Source organism: Canis aureus, chromosome 16 (assembly GCF_053574225.1).
Source record: "Canis aureus isolate CA01 chromosome 16, VMU_Caureus_v.1.0, whole genome shotgun sequence".
Lineage (NCBI taxonomy): Eukaryota > Metazoa > Chordata > Mammalia > Carnivora > Canidae > Canis > Canis aureus.
The window spans coordinates 20,035,368-20,059,276 of record NC_135626.1 but is presented as its reverse complement, the minus strand read 5'-3'; the positions used below and the strand labels follow the sequence as shown (position 1 = coordinate 20,059,276).

At 44.0% G+C, this 23,909-nt stretch overlaps 2 protein-coding genes and 1 long non-coding RNA gene across 7 annotated transcripts in view; 2 read left to right on the top strand and 1 right to left on the bottom strand.

Moving 5' to 3' along the window:
- The window catches only part of COPRS (coordinator of PRMT5 and differentiation stimulator), a 6,203-nt gene extending 4,488 nt beyond the window's left edge, over window positions 1–1,715 (top strand). The window contains exons 3-4 of one of the 2 annotated variants that reach the window (XM_077852099.1): window positions 579–796; window positions 1,285–1,715. In XM_077852099.1, coding sequence (XP_077708225.1) covers window positions 579–796; window positions 1,285–1,454 — 388 coding nt within the window. In that variant the 3' untranslated portion in view covers window positions 1,455–1,715. Of the gene's footprint in view, window positions 1–574; window positions 797–1,284 lie in introns of both variants that reach the window. The other variant, XM_077852098.1, reaches the window with a different exon arrangement.
- The window catches only part of LOC144286079 (uncharacterized), a 27,316-nt gene extending 3,887 nt beyond the window's left edge, over window positions 1–23,429 (bottom strand). The window contains exons 1-2 of the long non-coding RNA XR_013354181.1: window positions 23,113–23,429; window positions 14,065–14,233 (exon numbers count right to left, since the gene is read on the bottom strand). This is a non-coding gene — a long non-coding RNA (uncharacterized LOC144286079). The remainder of the gene's footprint in view (window positions 1–14,064; window positions 14,234–23,112) is intronic.
- The window catches only part of LOC144286077 (uncharacterized), a 184,909-nt gene continuing 184,418 nt past the window's right edge, over window positions 23,419–23,909 (top strand). Inside the window, exon 1 of one of the 4 annotated variants that reach the window (XM_077852100.1) lies at window positions 23,419–23,909. In XM_077852100.1, coding sequence (XP_077708226.1) covers window positions 23,847–23,909 — 63 coding nt within the window. In that variant the 5' untranslated portion in view covers window positions 23,419–23,846. The other 3 variants (XR_013354171.1, XM_077852101.1, XR_013354170.1) reach the window with 3 other exon arrangements.

The window sequence follows — 23,909 nt, the reverse complement described above, 5'->3', positions numbered from 1 at the left end:
TTTGTTTTATTTTTTATTTATTTATTTTTAAAAGGTTTTATTTATTTATTCATGAGAGACACAGAGAGAGAGGCAGAGACACAGGCAGAGAGAGAAGCAGGCTCCATGCAGGGAGCCTGATGTGGGACTCGATTCCGGGTCTCCAGGATCATAGCCCTGGGTTGAAGGTGGCCCTATACCGCTGAGCCACCTGGGCTGCCCAACATTTTTGTTTTAAAGTGCTCAGGTGGGGCAGCCCGGGTGGCTCAGCGGTTTAGCGCCACCTTCACCCCGGGGTGTGATCCTGGAGTCCCAGGATCGAGTCCCATGTCGGGCTCCCTGGATAGAGCCTGCTTTCTCCCTCTGCTTCTGTCTCCGCCTCTCTATCTCTCTTTCTCTCTGTCTCTCATGAATAAATAAATAAAATCTTTCAAAAAACAATAATAAAGTGCTCAGATGGCTAAAGAACTCTGTACACTTGTTTCACTTCTTGCCCTCACAGTAAATCTGGCAAACATTTTCCAAGCACATGATGAGTAGGCCTTGTGCAGATGCTGGTGGTTTTAAGACCTTCTCCCTTCTGTTGGTTTCTTAGCCAGTGGAGCACAGAGTGTCCCTAATGGTAGTCCTACCCATGATGAGGGCGCCCACTCGGAAGAGGAAGGCTTTGCTGTGGATGATGAGGATTCTGATGGGGACCTGAATACCTGGGAGCTGTCAGAAGGGGTGTCCAACTGTCCGCCCAAGGAATCGGCTGCTGATATTTTTAACGAGGACTGGGATTTGGAGTTGAAAGCAGATCAAGGCAATCCATATGGTAGGTGTGGCATTTCTGGGGGGTCCAAGGTTCGGAGATCCTCTTACCAAATTACCCCACAGGCAGACCGTTTGAAAGACGGACCCAGTCTGTGACCTTAGCCTGACACCTGTTACAGGGCTGAAATTTCTGTGACAGCCTCTCTTTCATATTGGAAAAAAATACAAATTTTGTAGTTGACTTTATAATGTATCAGTTTTAACATTGAAACAGTGTTGTTCTCTTAAAATATCGTTGTGAATCTAGCTTCTGCAGACAGAAGTGCTGTCTTCTGCAGTTGCAGCCTCTGCACTGCAAAGGACCCCCCTTTGAGAAGCTCTGCTCAGGTGGCTTCCTCAGAATGAACACATTTGCAATCCAGGGAGCACTCTGTGCTTTTAAACAAAGTTCAGGTGTCTGTCCCCTAGGTATTTTTGGCTCTCGGTCCCTGCCTCCCCCCCCCACCTTTAATCTGTTTGTTTGTTTGTTTGTTTTTTAACTGCTTGCAGATGCTGATGACATCCAGGGTTGCATCTCTCAAGAGGTCAAACCTTGGGTGTGCTGTGCCCCACAAGGAGACATGATCTATGACCCTAGTTGGCACCATCCACCTCCACTGATACCCCATTATTCCAAGATGGTCTTCGAAACAGGACAGTTTGATGATGCTGAAGATTGAGTGTGCAGCTTCTGGCCTGGTGGGTGGGCATGCCTTTCCAAATGAAGGTCTCTCTTCCTTTCATAGAGGTGGAGGTCACATTTGATGACACATTCCCAGCGATCCCCAAGTCGAGCACACAGACTGGCATTAGATAAGGTCCCAATGTCCTCCAGTTATGCTGTTGTTGTTTTTAATGAGCTTCTCCTTGGGACATGTGAGTGTTTGCGTCTGTGTCAGGAGGAGTCGTGTTCTTTATAAATAAAGGTAGAAAAAATTTGATCTGCTTTTGTTTACTCCCCTCCCCCCTTCTAACTGGATATTTACTTACCAGCAAAGCCTTACTCCTTCAGTTAAGGAGTAATGGCTTTGTAAAATGGCTTACATTTTAAGGATTGGAATACTTGGACACTTAAAACTACTCTGTGAAAGAAAATAATTTTTGGGGCAAGGATTAGAATCCAAGAAACATTGATGACTTGGTGGCTGATTTCTTCTATTCCTGTTGATGAAAAATTGACCATTTACTTAGTTAACAAGAACTTTCTGCAGGCCGTAACACTGAATGGCAAATAGATTAAACCAGCAGTTATGTAGCCCTCAGCTGGTATGAAAGGATTTTTGAACTATTTTTATTTATTTATTTATTTATTTATTTATTTATTTATTTATTTATTAAAGATTTTATTTATTTATTCATGAAAGAATTATCCCAGAGAGAGAGATAGGCAGAGACACAGTCAAAGGGAGAAGCAGGTTCCATGTAGGGAGCCCGATGCGGGACCCAATCCCAGGTCTCCAGGATCACACCCTGGACTGAAGGCGGCGCTAAACCACTGAGCCACCCAGGCTGCCCAGACTTTTATTTTCTATTTAATCATTTAGTCTTTACAGTTCCTTATATATGAAGTCACTGGGTTTTTAAATCACCTTATTTTATTTTTTAAAAGATTTTATTTGTAAGTAATCTCTACATTGAACAGGGAACTTGAACTCACAACCCCACAATCAATAGTTGCCTGCCACCCCTGACTGAGCCAGGTGTCCCTAAATCACATCATTTTAGAAATGAAGAAACAAAGACTCAAAATGTTTTCATTTATGGAGGATCCCAGAGCCAGGAAATGGCAGAACCATGCCCTAATCCCACATGTGACCCTGAACTCTGCTCTCGGCTGCCCACCCCCTTGTAAGTACAAGCCTAGAGGCAGATTCTGGGGGAGCCATGCCTTGGTAGTCTGTGATGCAGCAGAGTAAGTCACCTTTGCCTCTGTGGCTGACTTGGGGATCACTTCTTACCTCCCCGCTTCCCAACTGAAGTTGAATCAGAAACAAGCTTCAGATCTGAAATCTGCTTCAACTCCATAGCAGTGAAATGAACATTTAACCATTTAAATGATTTTTTCAGGGTCCCCACAAAGTGTGGGAGCAAGGCACGACCTTCTGAGGGGAAAGCAGTGGCTTTCCCTGCAAGGGGTCTCATGACCAAAACTGTCCCAGGGAGAAAAAAATATCCTCTTGGCTGTCCTTGCTAAACGGACAGTCGTAGACCATATGACCACATGGTTCTGTGGTTCTTCCTCCTCCTCCCCCTCTTCCTCCTCCTCTCCCCTCCTCCACTCTTCCTCTCATCTCCTTTCATCCTCCTTCTCTTCCCCCCTTCCTCCTCTCCTCCTCCTCTGCCACCTCGTCCCAGTGCTGGTGCTAATTAGACCGCTGTGAAAATGAGCATCTCGGCTGTAAAAAGGTGAAACAGAAATTGAACCAAGAAACGGGGGCTCGAGGAGGATGGCAAGGTTGTGCTGTCTTAGGACTGTGTAAGTGGGAGCAGTGAGGCAGTGGAACCTTAATAAAAGCACAAGTCACCAGGTGGGTGGAGTATATGGATGTTGGAGGGAGAGAGCAAGGACACAGGACGAGACCTTGTGTGAGAAGCTGAGCAAAGGACACTCACTGGCTTCTGCTGCTGTGCTCCCAGAAGCAGTTGAAAATCGAGGGCACTCTTGTTTTTTAAAAATCAATCTTTGCAGTTCCTCTTTCTGGTTAATTCCAACAATGGGTAGGAGGGCAACAGGGTCTCCTGGAGGAAGGATGTCGGAAGCTGAGGGATGTCCGGAAAATAAGAAAAAGAGGGAGCTTAGTCAATTGTTCTGGTTTAAATGGTGTTCTGGTGTGCCCCTCCCCCCAACTTAATCCAAGCACTGGGAAAGATGTAGAAGGATAACTCTCTCTGGGCTGCAAGCGTTGGGTATCTTGAAGGTGAGGGGGGGAGGGAAGTAAGGGGAAAAAAGTAATGAAATGGAAAAATGCTAATGATACAGTAAGTACAATAAGTGAAAATACAGACTAGGAAACTGTTCTGATAGTACTGTAAAGATGAAACAGTTGTATATGCAAGTGATAAGGAGTAACAGGAATAAATGGAAACAATTTGATTACGTGATGGAGTTGCAGGCAGTTTGCTTTCTTTTTTTATTTTTTTAAAGGTTTTATTTATTTATTAGAGAGTAGGGGGAGGGGCAGAGGGAGAGAGAGAAAGAATCCCAAGCAGACTCTTTGCTGATCATGGAGCCCAACATGGGCCTCAATCTCACAACCCTGAGATCACAACCTGAGCTGAAGCCTAAGAGCCGAATGCTTAACCGACTAAACCACCCAGGCACCCTTTGAAGAACTTTTAAAAAGTCTTTGTGTTAAATTAGATTAGGATTTAAATACCATTCCTTTTCTATTTGCTTGTTTTTAAAAGTAGCATGTAGGGGGCAGCCCCAGTGGCGCAGAGGTTTAGCACCGCCTGTAGCCCAGGGCGTGATCCTGGAGACCCTGGATCGAGTCCCACATCAGGCTCTCTATATGATGCCTGCTTCTCCCTCTGCCTGTGTCTCTGCCTCTCTCTCTGTCTCTATGAATAAATAAATAAATAAAAATCTTAAAAAAAAAAAAAGAATACAGACATGATCATGCCACTCTTAAAAAAAATAAAAATAAAAATAAATAAAAGTAGCATGTAGGAATAGAACAGAGAGAAATGTCCAGAAGCAGTGAGTTTTCCAAATCTGCTTTAATCTGAGAGCCTTCAATCAATGACCAAGTAAATTTTGTTCTTGCAAAACTGGAGTGTGTATGACTCATGAGTTTGTAAGATAAATTATTGGATGGGCAAAATTGTGGTTATTTAAAAAAATAATTGAATAAAAGGTAATATTGCCATGGTTTCTAACCAGTGTCCTACAGTGAAGAATTGCAATATTAGGTACTCAACAAAATGAAAAAAAAAAAAAAAAAGAAAAAGAAACACCACCAACAAACTTCTATCTATTCAAATCTCTGAATGCCAAGCTGAGAAATATCAGTTTCATGGGGAGCTGTGAACATGGATGTTGCTTAGTTTGGCCTCGTACTATGTGTAGGAGTCCTCTCTGCTCACTTCTAGTCATGGGGAGCTCACTACCTCAGAAGGGGCCTGTTCACTGCTGGCTAGTGCTCTTTGTTAGAAAATTCTCCCTTGTGTTGAGTTGGAATCCACCCCTTTAGTCTTGGTCTGCTGGTCCTGACTTTCAAATATAGGAAATTAGCAGGCTCCCCTGACTTTTTGTGTTCTAGCAAAACAGTCAACAAGTGATTGCATATATGTGTCTGGAATCAGAAAGGGAGAGGAGGAGGGAGGGAGGAGAGAGAATGTGGTGGGGTTTTTTTGAGGTTTTGGTAGGTGTTGTAGCACTGGCAGCAGTTGAGATTGTTCTTTGAGGGCATGTAGTTAGTAAGGAGAGGGTCAAGGACAGGACATTGCAGCAAATTAGCAATGAAAGGGCAGATGGAAGGGTTGGATTCCAGAGCCAGGCTGTGGTAGGGGAGGAGGAGGAAAAACTAGGAGGGCATAAGTGCCACGCAAGTCAAATCTAAGAAGAGAGTTTTAAGGAGGGGGAATGGTCATCTTCTGTATATAGAGAAAAGCAAGTAAGATGAAGGCTAAAAAGGACATTTTGGGATGTGAGAATTATTATTTTTAAAGATTTTACTTATTCATGAGAGACAAAGAGAGGGAGAGACATAGGCAGAGGAAGAAGCAGTCTCCCTGTGGGGAGCCCAATGTGGGACTCAATCCTAGGACTCTAGAATCATGCCCTGAGCCACCCAGGTGCCCTGGGATGTGGGAATTAGAAAGTGTTCATATAATGTACCTACTTGGGGTAGGCGCAGGGGCAGGGGCATTTCAGGCTAAGACATTCTGGAGGATGCATGGGGCCACTTGACCTGCTGCCTTTGATACTTTTGTTTTTCTTGACTGGGGGACGTGTGGCAGGGAAGGCAAAGGTGACTTTAAGCCAGCTTCTCTCAGGATGCATGAACCAGCCTGGGAAGAGTCCACAGAAGTGGACAGAAGCTGCTGGGGAAATGTAGGTGCAAAGGGACTGTGAGGAGGAACAGAAGAGAAGCTTTTATTTTGACATTTCTTGCAAGCAATATCATTTGCCAAGAAAGAATCAGAACTGACCACAGCACAAGTCCTGAGTGAGGGAAAGGAGAGTAAACATGTGTTTTTCTTTTCTTTTCTTTTCTTTTTTAAAGATTTTATTTATTTATTCATGAGAGACACACAGCAAGAGGCAGAGACACAGGCAGAGGGAGAAGCAGGCTTCCTGCGGGGAGCGCCCGATGTGGGACTTGATCCCCGGACTCCAGGATCATCACCCCCTGCGGCAGGCGCTAAACCACTGAGCCACCCAGGGATCCCTAAACATGTGTTTTTCAAGTGATTGGTTGACATTTGTGATATGCCTTTGTTTCTCTGATGCCCTCTCTCTATGCAAGCATGTTGTTCATTGCCTAGTGGAGGCATTTTTCTTTTATTTTTACAAAAAAGGACTTAATTTCTTTTTGAATGTTTCTTTTTCGTCCCCTGCACCCCACCTTCTAAAGTGGCAAGGGGGTTTTAGACCAAAGGACTATGTGTCTTAAAAAAATTTGGAGGGAAAGAATGATCCTTGGCTCCCCTTCCCCAATCCCCTGGGTTGTGAGAAGAAAGATGGGAGAAGGCACAGAAAGAGATCTGGGGATGCTAAGAGCAGATGGAGCATGAGCCCTGCTTTCTGGTGTGTTCTTGCAAGTCAGGTCCTCAGAGAGTGGTAGACGTTGGTGCTTTTAGGCAGCCATGACCATCTTGCGAAGGATGACCAGGCTTTGAGCATGCAGAGAAACCCAGGGACCCACAGGGCAGGGAAAAGCATTGAAGATGGACATGGGATGACCTGATGCCTACCTCCCCCATTTGCCTTGGCATTGCATGGGAAAGTAAGGAGAACCCCAGAGGCCTGGAAGGAAGCTCAGGGTGGGAAAGTAAGATGGCCAGAGAGGCAATGGCAATTGCTTCTTGAATCCCCCAAATGCAAAATTAACAGAAGCTTAGCAGATGAGAAAAAGTTACTGCTCGGGCTGGGGGACAGGTCATCAGCTAGGCAGAGATGATGTATTTAAAGTATCATCATGGGTTGATAATACCAGAGTGCTGATAATTCTTTCTTTTTATATTTTCATCTGGATGAAAACCTTTCAGTTTTTGTACTGTAGCAGAACAAACAGAACCATGCCATTCACAATTTGTGGAAGTCATTTTGTGTTTTTTTGATGACTCCAGTATATTTCTGCCTGTTATGACTTTCTTCCCTTTAGGAAATTATGGGGGCAGTGTACCCTTTTACTCCACCCCTAAATTAGTTTGGTTTAAGGTGGGGACAGTTTGATCATCATGAGACCCCAGGATGGTATGGTGGGTGGAGCTTCCCCAAGCTTTGCTCTTTTTTTAAAAAAATTTTATGGGGCAGCCTGGGTGGCTCAGCGGTTTAGCGCAGCCTCCAGCCCAGGGCGTGATCCTGGAGATCTGGGATCGAGTCCCACGTCGGGCTCCCTGCATGGTGCCTGCTTCTCCCTCTGCCTGTGTCTCTGCCTCTCTCTCTCTCTCTCTCTCTCTCGGTGTCTCTCATAAATGAATGAATAAAATCTTTAAAAAAAATTATAAAAAAAAAAAATAAAAAATAAAAAAAATAAATAAATTTTATTTTTAAGTAATCTCTACACCCAACAGGGGCTTGAACTCACAACCCTGAGATCAGGAGTTGCACGCTGCAACAACTGAGCCAGCCAGGTGCCCCCCAAGCTTTGCTCTTAAATGCCTGCATGGCTGGATAGGTACTGTAGAAGCTACAGGTGACCCCTCTATGTATAGGAGTAACTGGCTGAACTCAGCAAAGCTTCTCTGCCCTGAGGAAATCTGAGACTACCTTCCAGGGAGATGGAAGCACACACTGGCTTCGTAAATACCTTGGCGCTACACTGCCCTTGGTTTTCCAGAGTTTGCATTCTTGGACCATCAGATGGTTGGAATAGGGAGAAAGAGAGAGAGAGAGAAAAAAAACAAAAACCAAAACCCTGGCTATAGCCTATCTGGATTCTGTCTCCCAGTTCTCCCCAAGCAGACTCCCACCCAAATAACCAAGAATGCTGGATCTGGAGGACTGTGTCTGTGCATGTGTACACGTGTGTGTGAGCGTGGCAGGCCAGGGAGAAGAAGTTGAAGGGTGTAACAGGAAGGCGAGCAGCAGGGCTGGCTCCTGCTTTGTTGACTTAGTGAGTCTGGCTGCAAAACGAAGGTCTTTGGAAAGAATGGCCTCCCTGCTTCTGGCAGTTTCTACTGAGCTGGTTCCTGGACCGAGCTAGACTCGCAGGTGTTTATGGGCAGGAGGATGGTTCAGTTAGGTTTCAGGGGACCAAGGTTTGCAGAATTTCTCCAGGATTTGTACTTGATAGCAGCCTGTGGAGTAAAACATAGGCATGGTTTCTGAAGAAGGTATTTGTCTCCACCTTACAGGATATTCTGGTCCTCCCTTTTGAGTCAGAGAGAGAAATTTCTCCCAGGAGGCACACTTCCATTTCTGACCACTGCAAGGTGCACTTGGTTTTCCTTTTTTAAAAACAGTGTTTCTGGTAAGATAATTTTGACTTCAAACGCGATTTCCTCTGACTTTTTCTCCTTAGCTTTTCAACAAATGTGGCAGATAGTAAGTTAGAGCCATGTGTTTGGCAATTCTGGGCAAACACCTGAATTTCTGCTGGTGGCTGCCTGTGGCCTTATTCTATTTATCCAGCAGGTGGCAGTAAAGACCCATTGATGTGCTGTCTCCTGTGTGACCCAGAGGGTTGAGAGGTCCTGGAGGAGATGAGGAGCGCGCTCAGGGTTACCTTCCTGTTAGTGGGCTTCCTGTGGGTTGGCAGACTTACCCATGAATTCACAGGCAGGATTTACTCCTGATTTTATTTTATTTTTTAAAAAATATTGTATTTATTTATTCATGAGAGACACACAGAGGCAGAGACACAGGCAGAGGGAGAAGCAGGCTCCATGCAGGGAGCCTGATGGGGGACTTGATCCCCAGACTTGGATCAGGCCCTGAGCCAAAGGCAGACACTCAACTGTTGAGCCACTCAGACATCCCTACTCCTGATTTTAGACATGACATTTCTCAGAAAAGGTTACTGTGAAATCTAGGGTGAGGGGGTAAAGAGTCAACGTTGTTATTTGCCCCTCAATACCTTCCACACAGAGGCTGGCTCCTGGGGAGTTCTTAGTATATGCTTGCTGTCTTCAGGCAAAGTGTGCACATTTGTGAAGGCAAGTAAAATGCATCAGGCTGCCTCCCTCAGCCAGATGATACGTTAGGTGGTTTTCCTTATGAAGTAAGGCTTATGAAACTCATTTTACAGAAGGAGAAGTTGAGGCCCAGGGAGGTGGAATAACTGGCCAAAGGTTACAAAGATAGGATCTGACCCCTTATCTGGGCTTCTGTGGTTGCTCTACCAACATGGGAAACATTGAGATTTTGCAATTGTCTAGGACACATTTTGTTTCAGAAAAAGCAAGGGAATGCAATGTAGGTTTGATCTTTACTCACCAGTCTATTTCGAACACCTGCTATATGCTGTGTGGCAAGGACAAAGGGGTAGGGGACCCAGTTCCTGCTTTCAGGCGGCTCAGAGCCTCGGGGGAGGGTGGTGGTGCATGCACACAACATTAGGGCAGCACAGGAGGAGTGTACCAGCCCAGGGTATGGTGGGAACCCAGAAGAAGGGGTGGGCACTCCAGGTGATCCCCTCAGGGGAGAGGCCCCTGGCGCTGAGTCCTCGAGGACTTGTAGTAGTGGGAGTTATCCAAGCAGAGGCACTGTATGTGCACAGGCCCCAGCTGGGAGAGGACTCACGTATCTGCGGAGTTGGTGAGGGACATGGTGGAGGTGACGTTAGGTGAGCAGGCCCTGAAACCTGTGTGTGTGTGGGGGGGGGGCTTGAGAAGTTTTCAGCAGGAATGAGACATGGACAGACCTTCATTTTCAGAAGATCCTTCCAGTTCCTGGGGGAGCATGGTGGTAGGGGCCAAGACAGAAGGCAGGGAGGTGCCTGGGGGCTGTCACCTGGTGAGAGAAGATAGTGACCTCAACTAGAGTGATAGCTGTGGGGACGGAGGGAGACTGACAGATTGGAACTAGTTATGAAAGGTGGAGCTGGCAGGAGGAGGGACAGATTGAAGGTAGGGTGAGGACAGAAGGAGTCTTGGGAGGACCCTGGGGTCCTGGCTTGGGCAAACAGGTGGATGTGGTGGGCTCTTCCTTGCAGTTCATGAGCATTTTCACATCCAGTGTTTGTAGAGGAAGGTGCTCTGTATTCTGGATGTTTCCTTTTGTTTCAGGGTTCGGAGGACACCTTCAGGCTGTGCGGCTCTGTACCTTCAACATGTGATAGTATCCCTCGGGTGCTCAGGAGATGTTACTGGGGTAGACATCCTGGGTGCTTCTCCTGCATTCATCCCCCTCCTCTTGAAGACTACCCCTTCCTTGTGCAGCCTGTGGACCTTGGGGAAAGCTAACGCCACCCCTGGACATAGGGGCAGGCATGGGGTTCAGGCCTAAGTTAACCCACATGATCGAATCTCTTGTCCTCTGTATTAGTCTCCTAGGCTGCCTAACAAATTACCATGAACCTGGTGGCTGAAGACAAAAGAAATTTATTTTCTCACAGTTCTGGAGTCCAGAAGTTCAAAATCAAGTTGGTCAGCGGGGCTGTGCTCCCTGCAGAGGCTCTAGGGGAGATGAGGTTCTCTGACTCTTTGAGGTTTGCATGGTGCCAGTGTTCCTTGGCTTATAGCTATTCACTGCAGTCACGGCCTTGTCTGCACGTGGCCTTTGTCTCTGGGTCTGTCTCCTCTTCTGTTTCTTATGAGGATATTCATTATAGGATTTAGGGCCCACTTGGTAGTCCAGGATGATCTCATTGTAGGGTCCTTAGCTTCATTGCATCTACAAAGACCCTTTTCCCAAATAAGGTCACATTCACAAGTTCCGGGGATTAGGAGAAAGGCATATCTTTTGGGGATGGGGGAGGCTTCCACTCAACCCAATATAGCTTCTGTGGCTGGCAAGACAGAATGAAACGGGGACCATGATGACATCACTGAGCCCATATCAAGCAGCCCAGGAGCCTGCCTATTTCAGGACTTCCAGTTATGTTATTCAGTAAAAACTTCTTACTGCTTTCAGCCAATCTGATGTAACTTTACCCCAGGAACTCAGTGCTGAATGTGGCCCTCTGGAATCCTGTGTGTAGGCAGTTGGGTGTGAGGAAGAGATCATGGCAAGTGGAATTCTCTTCTGTTGGGCTTGATTGTTGGACACTCCTTGTGACCTTGGGCAAACTGCAGCTCCACTGACCATTGGTCTGAATACATAAATGGGGCCCTTGTCCCTGCAAAAGGCCCTTGAAAATGGAAGCCACTGTGGTTTCTGTTGTTATGGCCTCTGCATTCCAAGAAAGATGTAATAGAACTGGAAGGGAGCCAGACGATGGAGTGATGAAGGGCTTTTACCATCAGGGCACGTTCCATGGTTAGACTTCTTTGGCCTTGAAAGATGGGAGGCTGAGGAGGAAGCTTAATCCCAATCCTTTATAGGATAAGGCACATCGACAAGGTAGAACAGACTTGTTCATTACATCCCAGAATCCTTAGAAGCCTAGGGCGCCACTCCTAAACATTTGAGAAGCTGTTTCAGGGCAGACAATACAAAGTGCTCCTTTTCATGGTTGGGAGGTGAACTTGAAGCTCTGGGGCATCTCTGATGTCATGCACCTGTAGTCAGGCAAGCCTGGCTTCCACTCCTGGTTTCAGCTGTGCGAGTGGGAGCAAACTGCTTTTCTCCCCCAAGTCTTGGATTGCTCATTGGTAAATTGGGGGCAGTACCCACTGCTATCCATCTCCCCTGCTCTGACACATCTGCGATCAGCTTCCTGCCTGTTCTTGCAGATTGGCTGACTGCAGAACCTCACTCATGCTTGAGACCTTGGCTCCGAGATCTCGGCTCCTCTACCTTGCTCAAGGTCCACAAAAGCAATTCTCTCCTACCCTTCCTCGGCGTCCATTGCCCCCTTCCTAGATTATTCTTACATGCACAAAAACCCTGATTGTCTCTTGCATCTGAAAACAACCATCCTTCCATCCCATTTCCTCTTTAGCTCCTGCCCACTTTCTCAGCCCTACTTGGCAGCAAAACTCCTTGAAAGAATTGTCTATACTTGTCTCTTTTGCTCAAGGAATCTTTGCAGGATGGATACACTCATGTAACTTCCATACAGGTTAAAAAAAAAAAAAAAGGAATATTACCAGCACCCTCAGGCACTCTGCCCTCTTCCCATTTAGCCCTCTCTACATTCCAAGGAAACCACTGTTCTGATTTACAACACCATAGATTAGTTTTATCTTTTTTAGCTTATGGTGGTAAAATACATATAATATTTACCATTTTAGCCATTTAAAAATATTTTATTTATTCATGAGAGACACACAGAGAGAGGCAGAGACATAGGCAGAGGGAGAAGCAGGCTCCCTATGGGGAGTCTGATATGGAACTCAATCCCAGGACCCTGAGATCATGCCCTGAGCAGAAGGCAGATGCTCAACCACTGAGCCACCCAGGCGTCCCATTTTAGTCTTTAAAAAAAGTAATCTCAATGTCCTACATGGGGCTTGAACTCATGACCCTGAGATCAAGAGTTGCATGCTTATCTGATTGAGCCAGCCAGGTGCGCCCCCCCCCCCAAAACACACATTTTAACCATTTTAAAGCATACAGTTCAGTGCCATTCAGTCCACTCACAATGTTATATGCAACCATCCCTATTCCTTGGGCCCAGAACATCTTCATCACTTCAGAAGGAAATCTCACAGCCATTAGCAGTTACTCCCCACCCCTCCATTCTGTTTTCCTCAGCCCCTGGCAACCACTGTCTCTATGGACTGGCCTGTTCTGGGCATTTCATATCAATGGAATCACACAGTAAATGGCCTTTTGTATCTGGTTTATTTTACTTAGCACAATGTCAAGGTTTATCCAGGTAGTAGCAGGGACCAGAATTTAGTCCTTTATTATGGCAAAATAATGTTCTATTACATCACAATACCACATTTCTTCATTCATCAGTTTATAGCCACTTGGCTCCTTTCTTTGGGCGATCGTGAGCAGTGCTGCTGTGAGTGTTCATGTGCATGTTTTTGTGTGAAGACTTCTCATCTGTTGTTGAATAAATTGGCCACATTCTTTATGTTCTTTTTCTGTCTGACTTTATATTCTGCAAAGATTATATTCTGTGACCTGAGATTCATTCACATTATTGTAAAGCAGTAGCTTGCTTATTTGCATTGCCGGGTAATATATTATTATGTGAGGGCTCAGTGGTTGAACGTCTGCCTTTGGCTTAGGGTGTGATCTTGGGGTCCTGGGATCGAGTCCTGAATTGGGTTCCCTGCAGGGAGCCTGCTTCTCCCTCTGCCTATGTCTCTGCCTCTCTCTCTGTGTCTCTCATGAATATATAAAATCTTAAAAAAAAAAAATATATATATATATATATATATCATTATGTGACTATATCCCCATTTATTGAATCTACTGTTGATGGATTTTGTCCAGTTTGGGGTTATTATGAGGACTGTTGCTGTGAGTGTTCTCAGGTCCTGTCTTTTACTGGGCACATGTACAGTTTGCTATCAGACCTGCCCAGGGTTGGAGTGGCTGGGTCACAGATGGCATGCATGTTAGCCTTAGTAGATAACTAACAAAGGGTTTTCCAAGGTAGTTCCAGTTTTCACTCCCCGAGGAGCCTTTGAAAGTTCCTGTTGCTCTGACATTTTCACCAACACTTGACATTTCTACTTGAATGTTTAGTAGACATCGCAAACCCAGGAAGTCCCAAATGTAACCTCTTATTGTGTCCTATCAATCCAGTTGCCGGCAACGTTGTCCTTCCAGAAAGCTTGGAGTCATTGTAAGCTTCCTTTTTTTTTTTTTTTTTTTTTTTTTTTTGATACCTTACAACCAATGTCAGGAACCTATCTGGCTTCCAGACATATTGAAATATGATCTTATCTCCTATCCTGCTATCAGCCTTGTTCGAACCACTGCTGTTTTTTGTCTAGATTACTGGGAATACCTTTCTATTTGGTCTCCAAGTTTCCATTCCACATATGCTGAGCACAGCAGTCAGGGTGATCACTTTTTTAGAAATTGTGGTAAAATACACAGAACATAAAATTTACCTGAGTGTCTGGGTGGCTCAGTGGTTGAACCGTCTGCCTTTGGCTCAGGTCATGGTCCTGGAGTCCTGGGATCAAGTCTTGCATTGGGATCCCTGTGGGGAGCCTGTTTCTCCCTCTGCCTATGTCTCTGCCTCTCTCTTTGTGTCTCTCATGAATAAATGAATAAAACCTTTAAAAAAAAAAAAAGAACATAAAATTTACCATTTTAAACGTAAACAGTGCAGCAGCATTAAATACATTCACTCTGTTGTATGGTATCACCACGGGAAGATCCTTTTGATACGTAAATTAGATCACCTTACCCCTCTACTCAAACTCTTCCAGGGGCTCAGCATTTCAAAGAGTCCATGGTTTTACAGTTTTACAGTGGCAGAGCACCCTTGTGGTCTATCCATTCTGGTCTCCTGCTACTTCTGTAACTTCATCATCTTCTCCTTCTCCTTGGCTCTCTCCACTCCAGGCCTTGAGGCCTGCTTGGGTTCCTGGAACAAGCCAGGCATGGTCCCTGCCTCAGGACCTTTGAGTTGGGGATTGCCTCTGCCTGCCTGGAATGCTCTGCCCCTAAATATTTCATATGACTAACTCTCCTGCTCCCTTAAAGCTTTACTCAATTGGCTCGAGGAATTTTGCCCACTATATGAATTTAAATATGAGAGCTGGCTTGTGGTTAAAGAATTCTCAGGGTAAACTTTTTTTTTCTCTTTCTACCCACTTCCAATGTTTATTTAACATGGGCAGTTTTCCTTGCTCCCCTGTGGAGAGTTTATTTCATGAGCTTATTTCTAGCCCACTCCTGTCTCAGAGATGTGGCCCAGCCCTGCAGGAGGTTCTCCATCAGATTCTCCACCTTGGCTGGGGCAAGGCTTTGTCTCCCCTCTCATACGCTCTTACTAGGCCTTAAAAACCAAAGCTCAAGGTTGCTTGGCTTTGGCATGTTTCCTTGGGGAGAAAGCCAGTTTCCACATCCTGTCCGGGTTCCTGCTTTCCCTTCTTTTTTTGGCCTCTGACCCTTTTTGCCAGCTCACTTGGTGCCTTTAAAGGAGTGAAACATTTTATCCAGCACTTTTAATGTTTCGGCAGGAAGTAGTTCAGAGTGTCTAGTCTGCTCTATTGCCAGAACCAGAAGTTCATTAAATGTCAGATTCAGGAAGGCAGCATGTTATAGGAGAAAAGACTGGGGTTCAGGAATCCTTGGTCCAGATCCCAAGCCCAGCCCTGCCTTCAAGTAGCTATGATTTTAGATAAGTCACATGGACCCTCTGGGCCTCTTTCTATTTTACTTAGAAAAATAAGGGCTAAGGAGTGGGTGGCCTCATCGATTCTGTGACACTATGTTACTGAGAGACTGTCTCTGTTTTGATGGAGCTCATGGGGTAGAGGTGAGGTGTGAGAGCGTGAGGGTTTTGTGGGGGGTCTGGGGAGTGTGGGTAGCAGAAACACCTAGTTCAGGTGGCCTTTCTGTGTTCTTTCAGTGATCTGCCAGGGTCCTGGGTCTGGTTTTGAAGAAGAGATGACAAATGTAGAATGTCAGTGGTGAGAAATATGAAAGGAAGAATAATCAATTCCTCAAAGATTGGTGAGGAGGATTTGGGAGAGCAGAGGAGAGATCAGTTTGTAGTCAGGGCCACCGTTTCTGGGCTGGTGGGCAGGACAAGAGCTACAAGAGTATGGACTCAGTATGTCTGTGGGTGAGGATTTGCCATTGTGCTGGTAACTTGCCCCCCACGGAGAGGAAGGTCCTGAAAACAGGCTTAGGACCTGATCCACATCCCCTCCATCCCCTTTCCCTTTTGATACCTTACATTCATTGTATCCAATGTCAGGAGACTCCTTCCCTCAATCCCTTGGTCCCTCTTTTCCTTTGTCTTCTATATATGTGAGTATATATAACATTTTATATTTTGTAATTTTATATATAATTATACAGATTTGCACAATACCCTTATTTATATATAACTTTAATTACAGACTTTAGTTTTAGATTTTCAGAAAAATGGAGAAGAAAGCTCAGAGTTCCCATATACCCCACACCTGGTTTCCCTCTTTACTAACATCTTACCTTAATATGAGATCTTTGTTATAATGAATGAAGCCATGTGGATGCATTGTGATGAACTAAAGTCTATAGTTTATTTTGATTTTCCTAGGTTTCACCTAATGTCTTTTTCTGTTCCAGGATCCCATCCAGGAAACCACATTACATTTAATTGTCAGGTCTTTTTAGACTCTGCCTGGCTGCTCTTGTGGCAGTGTCTCATTTTTTATTTGGTCTATTTTTTTAAAAATTGCGGTAAAACACACAAAACATACAATTTAACCATTTTTCTGTGTTTAGATTAAGTATGGTGTTCAGGTTAAGTACATTCACACTGTCATACAGTCATCACACAGTCCAACTTCCAAACTTTGTCATCACTGCAGATGAAACTCCATACCCATTAAGCAATAATTCTCCACTTCCCCTTCTCCCAGCCCTTGGTAATCTCTATACTACTTTCTTTTTTTAAAAAAAATGTTTATTTATTTATTTGTTCAGTAATCTTTACACTGACTGGGGCTTGAGCTAACAACCCTGAGCTCAAGTTGCAGGCTCTTCCAACTTAGCCAGCCAGGTGCCCCTTGTACTGTTGTCTTGATGAATCTTACTATTCTAGGTGCCTCATATAAGCAGCATCATACAGCATTTGTCCTTTGTGACTTCCTGCTTTTGTTGACCTTGACAGTCTCCTGGAGAACTGGTCAGGTATTTTGCAGGAGGGCTCACTGTTGGAACTGGTCAGATGTTTTTCTCATGAGGAGTCTGGGTATTTGAAGTGTGTTTATTTTTTATTTATTTATTTATTTATTTTTAAAAAATTTTATTTATTTATGATAGTCACACACAGAGAGAGAGAGGCAGAGACATAGGCAGAGGGAGAAGCAGGCTCCATGCACCGGGAGCCCGACGTGGGATTCGATCCTGGGTCTCCAGGATCACGCCCTGGGCCAAAGGCAGGCACCAAACCGCTGCGCCACCCAGGGATCCCTTGAAGTGTGTTTATTATTCTATGCCAAACAAGATGCTATTGCACTAAAATATCAGAGATAGAAGCCTAGGGTCTTAGCTTATGCTCTTTTGACAAATGACACTTAGTCTCAGAGAATTTTAATTACTTGCCCAGAGTCATGCAATCAATGGCAAAGATGGCATTTGAGCTCATCCTTGTGACTTCAGACCTGCACTTCCTCCTTGTAGCTCCCTTTCCCTAGGCCAGCCAGTGTCTGCACCCCTCCCACCTTCCTGGGGTGTTCAGAGGCAGCAGGGTGGGTCAGAGCTGGGCAGGCTGCCAGGTGCGGGACCACCTCCTCTTAACCAGCAACAGTTTGCCATTGAGATTTTTTTCTGAAGGTTTTCTTTTTGAATTTGAAATACGTTAGATACATACATGAGTGTATATAATGCATGGGGTGAGTTTAAAGAAAAATAGTAAAAATAAATACCCAGGTGCCCAGCACCTAACTTAGCAAAGACAGTATTTCCAGTACTTTCTAAGTGCCCTATATGCTCCACATTCCAACCCTTTCTACTCAGATCACCATCCTGAAGGTTGTATTTGTCATTCCCTCAGTTGTCTGATTTTGTCACATAAGCCTGTGTCCCTAATCAATATATTGTTTAGTCTGGAGAGTTTTTGGATTTCTATTAAATGAAATCTCACTGGATATATTATGAGTTGCTTTATTTTACTTTTTTTTTTTTTTTTTTTTACTATGTGTGGGGTGCCTGGGTGGCTCAGTTGGTTGGGCAACTGACTCTTGATTTTGGCTCAGATCATAGTCTCAGGGGCATGAGATCAAGCTTGCATCAGACTCTACCCCCAGCTCAGGGTCTGCTTGGGATTCTCTCTCTCCTCCCTCTGCCCCTCCCCCATTGGTGTGTGCGCATGTGCTCTCTCTCCCTCTAAATAGATAAATGAATCTTTTAAAAAACTGCAACGTGGTTTACAGTGTGATGTTTAACATTGTGTTGATGGGATTCACTCATGAAGTTGTGGTTTATTCATTTTCATGACTATATACTATTTCAGTATATGAATAGAGTGTATATATATATATTTAATACATTCTCATATCTGTGGATGTTTCAGCTGTTTGCAGTTTCTGTTTTTATGAACAATGCTGCTATGCACATTCTGGAGCCCACGTGGTGGGAGAGTTTATCTAAGTATATTATGATGAGCAGAGTTACTGTGTCATAGAATACATACCAGATAATGCCAAACCATCTTTCAAAGGCTTGGGTCTATTGTCACTCCTATCAGCAGTGTATGAGGGTTCCCCATACTCTATATCCTTGGAGTTCTCTTGGGTGCTGAACTGCCCACTCAGCCATGGCCACAGCTCAGATGCCCTTTGACCATATTCAGGTCTCACTTGGCCTCTAGCCTGAGGAGTTTTGGATTGGTCGCTCTAAAGCTGCTGACCTGGGCTTCCTGTTTCCCCTGAGAGGTCAAGTCTTTAACATTTTGTTTGTTCAGCCTCTGGGTCCAGGCACAGAGCCCCTGGATTCCAGGTCCCAGTGGGGTCTTATGGCTCCTGGGGGTCAAGGAGGAGAGACTTACTTTCTCGTGCCAAGCCAGGTGGCACTGGAATATTCCATCAGTGTTGTCTCTCCACACACCCAGGAACCAGGAATCCTTAAAGAGAGCTCTCACGGCTTTTCTTGAGGCCTTTTTGGCAGGTTAGCCCAAGCATTATCAGTCTTGGCAGGAGGACATGACATCTGTGCTGGCCTTAGGCCAGGCCACATGGACATCTCTGTGCACAGCGCCAGCTCATCCAGCCTCGGGCATAAGGTGTGTGAGTGTGCACAGAGTGGGCCCTGCCCGGCCGGGACAGCCCCAGAGCCCACCTCCTATTGCATTCACCTCCCTGCCACATTCTTCTTTTTTGATAGTGGCTGTGCTGAGGATGGTGCCCTTTGTTCCGGGTTCAGAGTGTCTGCATTTTCCTTGTCATGGGAAGGCACAACAGGTGTGTCACGGTTACCAACATAGGCCAACTTGGGTTAGAATCCTGGTTCTAACTTATCAACTGTAGTATCTTGTGCTGGTGACTTAACCATCCCTCAGCTGCTGTTTCCTGATTTATAAAATGAGAACACCACCTATATCTAAAGAGTTCTTAAATGAGAAGAGTATGTAAAACATTAGCATTCTTCCTGGCACACCCTAGACCCTAAGAACTGTTTGGGGTTGTTATTGTGACATGGTGAGAAGAACTGGGTTTGAAGCTAGAAGGACCTGATGCTGTCACCTCTTCATTGTGTCATTTAGCCTATCTGAGACTCAGTTTTCCCCATCTGCAAAATGGTAATAAGGATTTCTACCTTGGGACACCAAGGTGGCTCAGTCAGTTAAGCATCTGTCTTTGGCTCAGGTCATGATGGGATCAAGCCCGGCATTGGGCTCCCTGCTCAGTGGAGAGTGCTTTTCCCTCCCCCTGCTCTTGTGCCCTTGGTCTCTCTCTATTTCCCTCTCAAATATATAAATAAATAAAATCTTTAAAAAGAAAAAAAAGAATTTCTACTTCATTGGATTAATTGAACTAAAATATGTAACCACTACTTTGCAGAAGGTGGTTGCTTAATAAATATCAGTGATTTATTACATGAGATATAGGGCCTTTGTTTTCACTAATGGGATATAGAGACTCAGTGACACTGAGAGTAATCGTTTCCTGTGGAACACCCTGGATATAGAACTTTTTAGTATTTATTAATATATTATTTAAAAAGAATATAAACAATTTGGAAAAGAGAACAGGAGAAAAGCCCCCAGAACTCCCGCCAAGATCCCACCACCTGAACACAAGTATTGTGACCATGTGGTGTACTTCTTTCCAAGGCTTTTTCATATGCATTTAATGAAGTAGTTGTAATTGTCACATACATTCATGTCTGTGTTCTATTTCCTTTCAGGTGCAAATACTGTATCATAAACATTTTCCCATGTTGCTACAAGCTATTCATAATTATAATTTTTTTATGGTTGCATACTACTCTTAAATAAGATCTTTTAGCATACTTCTCTACTATTTCAGGTTTTTCCCTAAGGGTTCCAGAAGTCAAATCACTGGGTCACCTTTTATGACTTCAGATTCATATAGCCAAATTGCTTTCCAAAAAGATGGTTTCAATTTGCAGTGCAATAATGTCTGATAAAGCTCATCCAACTGCATAGTCATTGGTATTGGGTATTATAAATACAGCTTTCTTTTGGCTGATTTAAGAACTATGTCTTGTCTTTATTGGCAGCAGTTGCCAAGCTGGAAAAAGTAAAAAGAACTTAAGAAAACACAACAAACTTCATTAATGCAGAATCATGGAGTCAAAAAGAGCTTGAGTGGTATATTCTTGTCTCTCTGATTTTACCCTCTGCATTTAGACTGCAAAGAGGGATGGATACTATATTTTAATTTAACATAATTTTAAAAAAGATTTTTAAAAATTTATTTGAGATAGAGAGAATGAGCACAAGCAGGGGGAGTGGCAGAGGGAGAGGGAGAAGCAGACTCCCTGCTGATGAGGGAGCCTGATGTGGGGCTCGATCTCAGGACCCTCGGATCATGACCTGAGCCGAGGGCAGATGCTTAACCGACTGAGCCATCAAGGCACCCCAATGTAATTATTTTAAAGTTTATTTTTTCTATTTTAAGAGTAAAATGTGATTTTTTAAAAAAAAGATTTATTTATTTGAGAGAGAGAGAGACAGCATGAGCAGGAAGGCCAGAGGGCGAGGGAGTCTCAAGCAAACTCTACACTGAGCATGGAGCCTGACATGAGGGCTTGATCTCACGACCCTGAGATCAAGACTTGAGGCAATCCAAGAGCCAGATGCTAAGCTGATTGAGCCACCCAGATGCCCTAAGTAAAATGTGATTATTAAAGACATTTTGGAAACTACAGAAAAAAAATTGGAAGATAAATCATTCTTAGTCCCTAGGTTAATACTTTGGTACATTTCCTCATTTGCTCCCAGTCTTTTTTCTCCAAACATTTTTTCTCCTTTTATATAACTGTGAATATACTGTATGTACAATTTTTAACTTACCTTTCTTATGTAACAGTATAATATAGGTATTTATCTATGTAACTATAAACATATATAGACATCCTTTTTATAGCTCGTGTATTTTAATTTTGTCTTTATTTTTATTTTTTAATTTTTAAAAAATATTTTATTTATTTGAGAAAGAGAGAGAGCGAGAGAGAGAGAGAGCACACACATGAGCAGAGGAAGGAGCAGAGAGAGAGAGAGAGGCAGACAATTCCTAGGAGGCCCCATGCAGAGCACAGAGCCCCACATGGGGCTTGATCTCATCACTGTGAGATCACGATCTGAGCTGAAACCAAAAGTTGGAGTAGCCAACTGAGCCACCCAGGTGCCCCTTGTCTTTTTTTAAAAAAGGAAATACATACTCATGATTAAAAAAATTACACAGTGCCACGTGTGCTTTGAAAAGTCTCTTTGCTACCTCAGTCACCCTCTCCAGAGGAATCATTGTCATTGCTTGCTTGTGTATCCTGAGAAAATCTATACCTATTCAAACATAAATGATCTTTTTTTCCCTATGAAAATAGAATACCAGACATATTGTTTTGTACCTTGCTTTCTTTTTTTTTTTTTTTTATAATTTTTATTATTTATGATAGTCACAGAGAGAGAGAGAGAGAATCAGAGACACAGGCAGAGGGAGAAGCAGGCTCCATGCACCGGGAGCCCGATGTGGGATTCGATCCCGGGTCTCCAGGATCGCGCCCTGGGTCAAAGGCCCGCGCCAAACCACTGCGCCACCCAGGGATCCCTGTACCTTGCTTTCTTGATTGTTTTTTACTGAATATATCTTGACAATCATCCTACAAAAGCACATATGGTTTTGACATGGTCTTTCTTTTTAACAGCTACTAGTATATATATTGCATGGTTGTACCATAACGTATTATCCAGTCTCCTTTTTTTTTTTTTAAAGATTTTATTTATTTATTCATGAGAGACACAGAGAGAGAGGCAGAGACATAGGCAGAGGGAGAAGCAGGCTCCATGCAGGGAGCCCGACGTGGGACTCGATCCCGAAACTCCGGGATCACACACTGAGCCGAGGGCAGATGCCCAACCGCTGAGCCACCCAGGCGTCCCTATCCAGTCTCCTTTTGAAGATTAGTTATTTCTTTTTTCTTATAGACAATGTTTCAAACAACAGACTTGCTCTTCATGCACGTGTGTCAGTAATATCTGTAGGCTAAATTCCTGGCAGTAAAATTTTGCCAGTTCAGCAGCTTTGTTTTAAAATATACCTTTAGGGGCTCCTGGCTGGCTCAGTCGAAAGAGCATGTGACTCTTGATCTCAGGGTTGTGAGTTTGAGCCCACATTGGGTGTAGAGATTACTTAAAAATAAAATCTTAAAAAAAATCAAACGTACACTTTAAATTTTGATAGATAACCATCAGATTACCTTTCATAGGAGCTGTACCAATTAAAACTCTACCCAATAACATATAATAGTATGTGTTTCCCCATATAATTGCCATCACGGTATTAACAATGTCTTTGATCTTTGACAAACTGAATGTCAAAAATAGTATTTCAGTTTTACCTCAATATAAGTTTTTTCTTAAAAGAAAGGCTAAATAACCTTTCAAAGTTGCTTATATTTTGTTTTCTGTACTGACTTAGATACTGCTTTTAATTGCTGAAAAATATCCCATGGAAAGGATACACTGTAATGCATCTTAATCATTCGTTCACATTGTTCTTAAGTTTTCACTGTTATAAACAATACCATGGTGAACAGTTTTTTGTTTTCGTTCTTTTTTATTTTTTTTTCCATTAAGTTTCTTTAGCATTCTGTATTGTTTTCTTAGAATGAATTCCTGGAAATGAAATTTGTAGGTCAAAGGGTATTGGCATATAAAGACATTGCTCCTGGAAAGGCTTATACTAGTTTGCAACCCCCCTGACAATGGACACGTGTGCCAATTCACTTTCCCAGAGCCAGCATCAGCTTACCATATTTAAAGGATCTCTCAGGATGCAGCTTCTGAAGATACATTTTGTGTTTTCATCCAGCGTTAGTCTGACTTTAAAGCCAGGAGACCTCCCCACCTTCTGTATCACAAACCAAATCCTTCTTTGTCAAACTGGGGCCCAGCTTTGCTCTGGAAGAACTCAGAGTTCTGCCATCAGAGATGTCAGTGTCTATTTTCCTTTCTTTGTAAAACCCCACAGCCAAGCTCGTATGAATCATTGTGGAAGAAAAACATGGCCATTGTTCCAAGAAGTGCTCAAATGCTTCCTTACTGGATTACCAATTGGAATAGATTACCTATGGCCCAGGAGGTGTGGGGCGGTGCAGGATGTCAGGTTCTGCCCAGGGAGGCCCTCCCTGTTTGATTGCCTCTTGTGGGTGTGGCAAAGCCAGTGAGGATGACCCTGGGCGAGGTGTCCTGTGTGCTGCACTGCATCGAGCAGGTGTCGCCTAGAAAAATAGGCATTTGCTTTTATCTGCTCAACAACTTTTTCCTCTTTTGGCAATAGGGACTTCTCTCACTCTTGCAAACCACTGTATTATGACACAGCCCGGGCCTGTTAGAATCCCCCTTCCTCTTGCCCTGGATCCAAGAAAGACCAGAGTCCCTCTGGAATTTTGACATGTATGGATGTGAGGAGAAAAAACCTTTGTTTTCCCAGGAAGTTTGGTCATCTGGGCTGCCTTTAGGCTGCTGGTGCTTCTCTTCCCCTCCATGTGGAAAATACTGTCTGCAGTAGGAGCCTGGGAGTATGGAGCTAAGGAGACACACACAGAG